This window comes from Cucurbita pepo, unplaced genomic scaffold (genome assembly GCF_002806865.2).
Source record: "Cucurbita pepo subsp. pepo cultivar mu-cu-16 unplaced genomic scaffold, ASM280686v2 Cp4.1_scaffold000477, whole genome shotgun sequence".
NCBI classification, from domain to species: Eukaryota; Viridiplantae; Streptophyta; class Magnoliopsida; order Cucurbitales; family Cucurbitaceae; genus Cucurbita; species Cucurbita pepo.
In genome coordinates, this window is record NW_019646707.1 from 1 (window position 1) to 11,918 (window position 11,918).

General features: G+C 34.8%; 1 protein-coding gene and 1 non-coding gene across 2 annotated transcripts; both read left to right on the top strand.

The window, feature by feature from the left end:
• The first annotated feature begins 5,153 nt into the window (after window positions 1-5,153).
• On the top strand, window positions 5,154-6,631 carry LOC111785387. The gene is made up of 2 exons (XM_023665797.1): window positions 5,154-5,556; window positions 6,410-6,631. The coding sequence occupies exons 1-2, from the start codon at window positions 5,294-5,296 to the stop codon at window positions 6,447-6,449; spliced, it is 303 nt and encodes a 100-aa protein (XP_023521565.1). The 5' UTR covers window positions 5,154-5,293; the 3' UTR covers window positions 6,450-6,631.
• Window positions 6,632-8,547: 1,916 nt separating this feature from the next.
• Window positions 8,548-8,621, top strand: TRNAV-AAC. The gene has a single exon. It is a non-coding gene; the product is annotated as a tRNA-Val (tRNA).
• The last annotated feature ends 3,297 nt before the right edge of the window (window positions 8,622-11,918 follow it).

An 11,918-nucleotide genomic window follows, 5' to 3' on the forward strand; every position in this document is an offset into this window, starting at 1 on the left:
TGGGTAGGTCTTGACTCTATATATTGGGGGTTGGTTGTCATATTTTGAGATAAAGTCCTACTCGAAACTCATCTAGGCACCGTTATTGAACTGGTTACATAATATTATTAATGTATATTTTTAAATTAAGGTACTCTAACGAGTTAGGTTTGACTCCACTGGTTAGGTACTAATTATAATTAACAATCATCAACTAAGGTAGAATCTCTCCCTCTTCACAAATGAGCTGATACAGTCGAAATTTGAAAAATATTCGGGTCATTAAAACATCATTAAAAATAAGTAAAATTTTATAATTAAAAAAATGGTTTAGAATAATTGTTTTGAAACTATGCGTTTAGCGGCTACACATTTTGATTTTGGGAATATATTGGCATTTGGGGAAGAGAATCCCTCCTTCGTAGCTTTCAAGGCTTATTATTATAATCAAATCTAATTTGAGGGAACATATTAAATCAATAATAAGGTGCTTAATTCTATCATATAATTATTAATTAGAGTGTTTATGAATTGAATTAGGTTAGATTTGAACCGATTATAAATTTTTTCACCAACTTATAATAAAATATTTTGATTGAATTAGTTCAAATTATTTAATCAAATTTTTATTTATATGTAAAATATTTATTTATTTTTAAATATTGAATTAAATTTTATAACTCAATTTCAATATATTTTTTAAAAATTACATTAAAAATTTTAAACTTCTCATAAAAGTAAATAATTGTGAGATCCCACCGAGGATGATATGACAAAAGTGTGGAAATCTCTCTCTAACAGAAGCATTTTAAAATCGTGAGGTTGACGTTTATATATAACGGGCCAAAACAGACATAAAAACCCATAGAAAATTAGAGTGGGTTCGGACTAGTTTTAGGGAATCTATAAACCAACCAAATCCATAAAAAAATTATAATATATAAACTCAATTCGGTCTAAATAAGTCGATAATCCATCTCAAACACTTTAGGAATTAAGTTGAATTGATTGGAGTTTTCGAGTCATTGAAATAAATGTGTCCCAATGTACATAAAGATTCTACCATAATTTCATGCATGAGCATATCTTGAGGGAGAAGCTGGTTGGAGTAACAAAGTTATTGGATATATTCTCTCCCACCAAACAATTATTTAATATTGAAGATTAGATTATGGAATTTTGTGAACATTAAAGAGATTGAAAATAGATTTGAAGCATTTAGGAATCCTTTTTGAGTGTTAATTATGTTGTTTCTACACTAATAATAATCATAATAATAATAATAATAAAAGAAACTACAACTTTTTACTATATGATATTCTAGAATGAGTTGTGTATTATTTAGACTAAAAAAAATAGTTTTCGGGTATGATTTTTTTCGATAGATTTTCTACATTGAATAATGTTGTTGTTATGTTGTACGTCTCATTATACTCGAAAATTATTCCCTTAGTCAAGCAGTTTTGGTAGATGGGCACCATTCGACCTATCCTGTGAGTTCTCGTGGAATGGGTCGTGGATTAATAATTATTATGGCAACCCTTCTCTTATGAAATACAACACGTCTTTGATTGAAGTACACGGAAACAAATAAGGGAAGCATAAAGAGCAACATTAGGAGAGAGTTTCTTTGTACTAAGAACCTAAATAAATTACTGACTATTTTCCTAAACTTATCTACCATTTATCAATACAAACAATTCTCTTAAATAAATCCCTAACCGTTTTTCCTTGCTCGAGTTAATAACTATCTTTACTAAGTCGAGCTTATTTACTCATATTCTCACCTGTAAGCTTGACTTGATCGAGATTCTTCACTTCGAGCAACTTTTGCATGTCTACGAAGTTTAATCCATGCTAGAGCCTTGGTGAAAATATATGCATGTTGCTTTGAAGTGTAAACATTGCTCACATCACGACCCAATTTTTGAGGTTTTGAGGAATCGGACTAGGACCAAAATACGAAATTGAACAAAAAAAAAAAAAAATCAAAATCAAAATAAAGAACAATATTGAAAATAATGTAAAATTTTGCGCGGTTTAAAAGACATACAACACCAATGCCAAAAGTTTCAAGCTAAATCAGACGGGGAAAATGGGTACAAGATACAAAATCAACCCTAAAAAGAATACAACTAACTGACGCCACTGGTCGACACCCCTCTGTGACAGTGCAGCTCTCGAGTATCTCCCTACCTCGTCCAGTATGTGAAAAATAAAGGGAAAAATGGGTGAATATAAAAATATACTCAGTAAGTAACCTACTTGTAGGCTCTCATGCTTCCTTCTCCTAGTAGGTTTCCACGGCTTTCTTTTGGTCTATATGAGGTTCCAAATGATTCCTCATTGATCGTCTACCCGTGTATTCCCTAGTTGCTTTTCGAGACTGGTTTACGACGTCCTGACTCGTTCCTACAGTCAATAAAACTGTTCATACTAAACTACCTACCCGCGTAGTCTTTGATCTCTTCCAAGATCAGTTTACGAAGTCACTGTGTCGGCCTTGACTCGTTCCTACACTCAATAGGGGCTCTCATTGTGACACCTACCCATGTAATCCCAAGTCTAACAAGGATTGGTTTATAGGTTCGTCTCTTCTACACTCAATAGGGGTTCATGCCTTGAGCTAACTACCCATTTAGTCCTTATTTCTTCTCAAGAACTGGTTTAACAGGATTGGCCCTAACCCGACTCTACACTCAATAGTAACTCAGTTAGTTTTGTGATTTTGTAAGCTACCTAAATCATGTTAAGACACCATGGAGGTCTACTAGGTTCTTAGAGGTGTTCATGCGGTTTAAATTCCATTTTCTCAATTCCATGACGTTCTAGGTTAGCCCCTCGGCTTAACAAATCCTTGGGTGCACGTAGATCTAACCTCTAATTCTACATGTAAACCGCACTAGCTACAGCGCCCTAATCTTAACTGTGATATTGATGCATGCTCTACTAAGAAAATATATTTATCAACCGTCTTTAACACATGAATCATGTATACCCGTTCACATATGTTATTTAAGAAGGTATTCCTATCAGCCCTTGATGCATGGAAATCATAAGGTATAAATCATACACACAATCAAACAAGTTCAACGGGGAGATAACGTCCATCAATCACTTAAAGTACATATCAGAATATCTCTTCCTCCATCGTACCATAGCGGAAGACATTAAATTAGTCATGCTTCTCAATTCTCTTGTTCACCATTAGGTGTTAGTAAGCCCTTTTGGACATTCTTAACCTAATTGGCCAAAGGAGACCAAAACACAATTTTTAATTGGGTAATTAAAATTGAAAAGCTGATACCTACGTGAGTTACATGGCTGGCCACATCTCAACCTTGACTCCCATAGTAAAAGGCTTCATGATACATCGAGGTTCGACTTTGATGCAACATTGTAAGAAAAGACTCCAACATCTTATAGATCTCATTTCTCGAGTTTAGCATAGTTTGACATCTCCTTAAAGTTTGTTGTAGCATTTTATCTCTCAACCTTGTAATTGAACATTGAGACGTAATAGTAGTTGCTTGATTTATACCTAAAACATAGATGTTCAAAATTTCTAGCTATGTACGAGAGCCTCCAATGCAATGAGAACTTGTCATCAAACAAGAGGGGATAGTTATTATTAGGGGTGTTCGTGTGTTGGGTTGGATTAGCCTACCCAATTCTTTAAGCTATGCGTTTTTCAACTCAAGCAACTCTTATTAAATAATTGCCTAACTATAAATCTTAGGCTGGGTTGGTTCACCTTATTTAGGTCATTTATCCAAATTTTTATTTTTAATAAAATTAAAATAAACCTCTATTTAATTTCTAACATTAAATTAAAATTTGCAACTCAATTTCAATATATATTTTAACTTTTTAAAAAATTATTAAAATAAATATATGTATATATATTTTAAAATTTCAATAAATTGGAGTGGACTAGATTCTGTTGGATGAAAGTACCACGTAGCTAATTTAAGGAATGATCATGGGTTTATAATAAAAAAATATTATCTCCATTGGCATGTGAGGCGTTTTGGAGAAGCCCAAAGCAAAGCCATGAGAGCTTATGCTCAAAGTAGACAATAGTCGTGTTTATCTAACATGGTATCAGAGTCATGCCCTAAACTTAATCATGCCACTGGAATCCTCAAATGTTGAACAAAGGACTCCAAAAGAAAAAGTCGAAGGCATAGTAAAAAATGACTAAGACTCCAAAAGAAAAAGGAGTTGAGCCTCGATTAAGGGGAGGTGTTGGATGAAAGTTCCACATCGGCTAATTTAGGGAATGATCATGAATTTATAATCAAAGAATACTATCTCCATTGGCATGAGCCCTTTTGGAGAAACTCAAAGCAAAGCCATGAGAGCGTATGCTCAAAGTGGACAATATCATACCATTGTGTAGAGTCGTGCTTATCTAACAGATTCAACTCAATCTAATTCGAGAGAAACCCATAAATCAATCTCATCCATACCGTTTTTCAGTTCTTTGAACTCAACCCAACCCACGTAACTTAATAACCCTGAGTTAGGTTGAATGGGTTTACCCATAAATCAATCTCATCCAATCTACTCCGAGAGAAACCCATAAATCAATCTCATCCATACTGTTTTCAGTTCTTTGAACTCAACCCAACCCACGTAACTTAATAACCCTTAGTTAGGTTGAATGGGTTTTTCGAGTTACGTATGTTTTTTGAACACTGGACATGGTTGACTCAGTCCAACGATTCTTTTCCACTACTAGTGAATCCTTTTTTTGTCGTTAAATATTATTCCAAGTCTACGATATCAATGTTAAACTTTAGTTCAAATCATTGTAAATGATTTGGTTGAGTTCAAAAGCGAATTTGTGTGTGACCCACAAACAAAAGCAAAAACATTTAACATCAACTCAAGCTTAAGATGTTGTATAGCTAATGTTCTTAATTGCATACATCTTAATGTTCTTATAAATAGCTCATAAAAGGATATTATCATGCATGCATGCCACCACCAACAATATAATAATCCTCTTTATTACTTCGTATTTTGATTCTTTCTTTCCATTTGTACGTAAAAAGACGTCCCTTTGTTTTGGTTTGTGCATCAAAATACACACAAAGCCAAAGTAAAAGATGAGTGTCGTAGTATAAAGCAACAAGGGTTCCCTCCTTCTCATGTTTGAAGCCATTTATTCTCTCTCTCTCCTCTCTCTCTCTCTCTCTCTCTCTCTCTCAACATCCCAAAATCAAAATCCTGTCATGTAGTGATTTCTCTCAAAGATTGCCCATGTTGTTCAAGCTTTAGAGCATAATATTGTCTAGAGAGAGAGGAAATGAGTTCTTATTCTCCTTCTTGTAAGGCCATGGCTGTTATGGGGTTTATTTGGCTTTTGTTAGTGAATGGTTCCCATCAACGGGGACAATCGGTGGCAACTGGGATGATGACGATAACGACGGCAGCTCAATTCGGTGGAATTTCTAAAGAGATGGAGGTGGTCGGTGGTCGTGGTGGCAAGGACGTTGTTCGTTCAGAGTGGCATCTCAACTACATGAGTAAAAGAAGAGTTCCTAATGGCCCTGATCCTATTCATAACAGGTACTACGTTGTTTGAACTTTTAGTAAAATTATATATCTTAATCAATTGAGCTACTTCAGTTTAGCTCGTAAAACATGACATGGGTGTTGTCTTACTCAATTGAGCTACTTCAGTTTAGCTTGTAAAACATGACATGGGTGTTGTCTTACTCAATTGAGCTACTTCAGTTCAGCTTGTAAAGCATGACATGGGTGTTGTCTTACTCAATTGAGCTACTTCAGTTCAGCTTGTAAAACATGACATGGGTGTTGTCTTAATCAATTGAACTATTTCAGTTCAGCTCGTAAAACATGACATGGGTGTTGTCTTACTCAATTGAGCTACTTCAGTTTAGCTCGTAAAACATGATATGGGTGTTGTCTTAATCAATTGAGCTACTTCAGTTTAGCTCGTAAAACATGATATGGGTGTTGTCTTAATCAATTGAGCTACTTCAGTTCAGCTTGTAAAACATGACATGGGTATTGTATGTCTAAAACTTTGTCTTGTTTTTTATTTGCTCAAATCAAGAAAGAGAGGGAGAGATAAAAAAGTTCAAATTTTTCTCACTTTGCCTTTTAAAACTGTTACATTGAGTTCTTTTAGCTTAAAGGGTGTCATTTAAAGTCCTTGGTTGAAGGTGACACAAACATCTTTAAAACCACAGTAAATAAAAGGTGTATATGTGTGTACTTCAATATATTCCATGCCTTTTACTTAATCAATATCTCTTTATCCATTACTAATACTCGTTCTTAAGTTTTGAGTATCCGTTCAATAGTCGATGATTCAGCTCCGTTCTACAATTGTTAACCTCTCGAAAATCGAAAAACCACTCAAGACTTGAACTTTTTTTGGTTTTTCGTTTTGTAGGAGAGCAGGAAACTCTGGAAGACCACCCGGCAAGGCTTAACCTCGGGAATGAAACTGGGCTTTCAAGATGACACGAGATTGCACGATCAGCCATCTTGTATGTGTTACTTTAGGAATGAATGATGAAAACTTATCAGATCAATTCTCGGTTAGAATTTAGGACTCGTTTGATAATATTTTTGTTTTTTATTTTTAAATTTTAAAGTTTATGTGTATTTATTACCGGGCGTGTTATCTAGTTCGAACCCGCATAAAATTTAAAATTTTAATAAATGCTTTTAAAAAATAGTTAAAAACCACTTTTGAATAATGTTTTTTTATTAAACAACACAAACTAATTTTTTAAAAAGTAATTATAAAAAGAAAAGAAAAAGATTTGATTGGTTGTTTGTGTAATTAAAATAAAAATAATAATTAAGGGATGTTTGTTTTATACTTTAATTAAAAGGTGGGAGAAGGGTTCCCTAAGCTTAATAAAGTGAATTCCACCCATTAAAGGTAAAAGGAAAAGAAAAGAAAAGAAAAGAAAAGAAAAGAAAAGGGAACAAAAATTAAAGGTGGGCTTTGCATTTTGTGTGTTGCTTTGAGATTCTCTTTAGTTTCCATGGCAATATTGTAAATTATCTCAAATATGTCACCAAATGTTTACTAGTTTTTGTCTTCCTCTCAACCTACTTTCGATTCAATAAGCGTTTTATATTCATTGGATTCACGGTATTACTTTATTGTTCTTTTGGTTCCAGAATTAGAGAGTTGTAGCAGCACAAGTCCACCACCATCAGATATTGTCCTCTTTGGGTTTTCCATTTCGGGACAGTTTTTTTGAATTTAGGTTAAAACATATCATCTTGACGTACTTTCAATTGGGTTTCGTTTCATTTACATAACAATAAGCGTTTCATATTCATTGGATTGACGACATTACCTCATTTGCTTTTCGTTCGAGAATTAGAGAGTTTAACTATAGCAGCACAAGCCCACCACTAGCGAATATTGTCCTCTTTGAGTTTTCTATTTCGGGACAGTTTTTTTTTTTAATTTATGTTAAAACATATCATCTCGACGTACTTTCAATTGGGTTTCGTTTCATTTGCATAACAATAAGCGTTTCATATTCATCAGATGGATAGTATTACCTCATTTTCTTTTCGTTCGAGAATTAGAGAGTTTAACTGTAACTACGCAAGTCCACCGCTAGTAGATACTGTCCTCTTTGGGTTTTCCCTTCTAAGACATATTTTTTGAATTTAGGTTAAAACATATCATCTCGACATACTTTCAATTGGGTTTCGTTTCATTTGCATAACAATCAACGTTTCATATTCATTGGATTGACGGTATTACCTCATTTTCAAGAAGAGGTTTCCACACCCTTACAAAAAATGTTTCGTTCCTCTCTCCAATCGACGTGGGATCTCACAGTAACTACGTTTAGGTTAGGGTATTAGCTGAATTACTATAGTTTTAGAACAGTGTCGTAAAAAATAGCTGTTGAATAGGGAGTAAGAAAGGACGATTAGTGATGATTAGCGTGCATATTATGGGGTCGATTATTGATGTATCGGGTTTTGATTAAATTCGTATAAATATATGATGGGAGTGTCCTTAAGTTATAAGCTTTTTGAGAGTGGTAATGGGTTTCTTTTGTTTGGTGTGGCTTTTTGTTGTTTGAGTTTTGATTGGATAGAGTGGTCTAAAAGCAAAGATATGCATTCAAATATCTGCAAGCCATTTACTATAAAGGGAAAAAAGAAAAAGGCCTAGCTTTTATCTTTGGTTTCATCAAATCTCACATATATATATTTCTTTCATGGGAATCCTAAATTTTTATGGGACACATTTTTATATTTATTTTCTAGCCATGCTCGAGTTTTGGATAACCTCTACAAACGTCAATTTTTAAAATTATGTTTTTACTTTTTCTTTAACACCAAATATGAGTGTTGATTCGAGTTTAAAGCGTTAATTTGAAATCTTACCTTCTCTGGGTGGTGTAGTTGGTTATCACGCTAGTCTCACGCACTAGAGGTCTCCATTCAAACCTACCTGGGCTCAAACAGTTTTAGCATTATGTTTTTACTTTTCGCGAAATATGAGTGTTGATTCGAGTTTAATGAGTTAATTTGGAATCTCATCTTGTCTTGGTGGTGTAGTTGGTTATCACGCTAGTTTAACACACTAGAGGTCTCCAGTTTAAACCTGGGCTTAGACATTTCTAACATACAACATTTGTACTTTTACAAGATTCGAGAAATAGAGTGTTGACCGCTAGTCTCACACACTAGAGGTCCCCAGTTCTTGGAATTTCATTTTGTCTGGGTGGTGTAGTTGGTTATCACGCTAGTTCATCTTGTCTGGGTGGTGTAGTTGGTTATCACGCTAGTTCATCTTGTCTGGGTGGTGTAGTTGGTTATCACGCTAGTTCATCTTGTCTGGGTGGTGTAGTTGGTTATCACGCTAGTTCATCTTGTCTGGGTGGTGTAGTTGGTTATCACGCTAGTTCATCTTGTCTGGGTGGTGTAGTTGGTTATCACGCTAGTTCATCTTGTCTGGGTGGTGTAGTTGGTTATCACGCTAGTTCATCTTGTCTGGGTGGTGTAGTTGGTTATCACGCTAGTTCATCTTGTCTGGGTGGTGTAGTTGGTTATCACGCTAGTTCATCTTGTCTGGGTGGTGTAGTTGGTTATCACGCTAGTTCATCTTGTCTGGGTGGTGTAGTTGGTTATCACGCTAGTTCATCTTGTCTGGGTGGTGTAGTTGGTTATCACGCTAGTCTCACATACTAGAGACGTTTCTTCTAACATACAACATTTTCACTTTTAGAAGATTCGTGGTGTAGTTAGTTATCACGCTAGTTTCACACACTAGACGTCTCCAGTTAGTTCAAACCTGGGCCTAGACGTTTTATAAGTCCTCACGTGAGGATTGATTCGATATCGGTAATTTAGAATGTTATTGTGTTTAGGTCACATTAATCTCCCTCTAGTATCACACACTAAAAATATCATTACGCATGCATGGATTACATATAGATTCCTACACTATGATATTATAAACATTCCTTTCTTTTTTTGTTGATTTTCGATAGTGTGAGCTCGCTAGTCCATAGTCAAGCCTAGGAGCAAGTAAGTATACGAGTCCGCTAATGGGTTTATGCACGCATACATGAACTATGTATAGAGAAATACTACACATTTAGCCCTACCAAAAAAAAAAGTAGAGTCTAAGGAACAATCATGAAAAACATATCAAGTGTGTTCGCATTTTTCGACCCAAAATCAAATAATAATTAGCCCCAATCCCAATTTATTTTAAGTTCATTAAAATAAATGGGCTAGGCTCAAGAAAATCTGAACTCATTTGGGCCCAAAGACTAAATTAGCCCAAACCGTTATGGAAAAGTTGGGCCAGATAAAGGATTGAACTCAAGCCCAAACTTAAAGAAACTCCAAGAAAAAAAAATTAAATAACTTAATTTCATCTTAATAATTTAAATCCATTGGGGTTTATGGTCATCAGTCGTCTCCCCGAGTCGAAGTGTTGTGGCATAGTTAGGTAGCTCATGAGCATACAGAGCTCCTCGAGCCTCAGATCTCAAGCCCATGATGAAACATTCTATCTTCCTACCTGTATTGTTGCACTCGCTTGAAATATTTGTTTAGAAAAGCCTCCTTGAAATGTGCTCGAGTGGTCAGGTCAATATTTGTAGACCGTCACCACAAATGAGCATCTCTCCGAAGAACGAATGTAACACAACTCAACGTTCGTCTTTCAAGGCACAATTCGCCCACCACTAAATCGCCATATGTTCTATCGATCGGAAACGTCACTTGACACTAAAAGTTTATACTTTACAATATATGAAAATATGCTAAAAGATATTTCAGTAAAATTATTCTCGAAGTCTTGCCCATCATTCTCCTCACTTCTGGGCTGCAGTCTTGCCCTTACCTCAAAATAATTTTTAAAATAGGATATACAAACCATCTTAAAGTTGATCAATCGAAATTAAGGGAACCACGTGGTTAATTACCCGAAATACACAGGTCTATTCTCTAAAAATATTTTTCAACAATCACTCGTGATTGACCATTAGTGGTTGACAATTAGTAGTTGACTACATGATACACAAAACATATAACTCTTCCACAAAAATAATTGTCAATAGTCATTGTATTTGACAATTAGTAGTTGGTTACCCAATACACAACCGGTAATCCTTACCACACTCAATTGTATTCAAAAACCATAAGGCGGTCCCAAAACATATATTTTTCATGATCAATAAACATGACAGCAAACAAAACAATTTGAGTTTCAATAGGAAGGTCACTTACCTCAAGTCTTTGTGATAACAGTTTTCGATATGCAGTCCTATTCCCATGTGAGAATCCCACGTTAGTTGGGGAGGAAAACGAAACATCCTTGTGTGGAAATCTTTCTCTAGCAGACGCGTTTTAAAAACCTTGAGAGGAAGCGAAAGGGAAAGGTCAAAGAAGACAATATCTGCTAGCGGTAGACCTGGGCCGTTACATCCTACTTTCCCTAAGGTGTTAAGCACACCAAATCTCCAACTTTGGTACCCAATATCCTTATCACAATGTTAAGGACAAATATGAACACTACATCATAACTGAAGGCAAAGTGATATAGGAATCACAAGGCATGTGGAAACTTACTAATTTTCCACTTCAAATAGAAGTTTCAACGACATTGCGATGGTGGGTGTGCAATGTCAGCAATGTGCCACAATCGCACTCTTGCAATAGTGAGATAACAATTGTGTTACACTTGTTCTAGCCTAGTGAACAAGTCAATTGTGAGAAATATTTTAGAAAACGTGAGCGAAAAATATGTTGAAACCAATTTGAAAGAAAGAAATGTTATAAGCTAAAAGCGAGTAGGCAACAACGATGACTTTGATAGCATATAACCTAAGTACGAAAAAGTGACAACTAGTCATATCCCCCTATGGTACATTTTGGAACATTTTAACCCACGGGTGTAGACATGATTTTGGTGAACAGTTATACACTCTCGTATTAACTCAAAATGAAATAGCTAAAGGTGTATCTAATATGAAAGCATATACTCTCGTATTAACACAACATGAAATAGTAAAGGTCTATCTAATATGAAAGCATGTAAAAGTGGTTTGGAACATGCAGTAGTCATGGACAACACTTCTTGGACAAGCATGACTAGGACATCAGACATGCGACCATAGACAACACGTTTTGGACAAAAATGATTGTGACATGTTGAAATAGAATAAAATAAAATAAAATAAATAAATAAATAAAAATTCCTCAACTAACTATTATTCCCTTGATTGCCTCAGCTTCATTCAAAATATCAGCAGCCAAACCCATGCATCACCAAATAAAATAGCCTTATAAAAATTTTCTATGACCACAAAAAATTCAAAACTTTATCAATAAATACGAATATAACTCGATTAATTAAAATACGTTTTAAAAATGTTTATTTACATACAAAAATATTAACA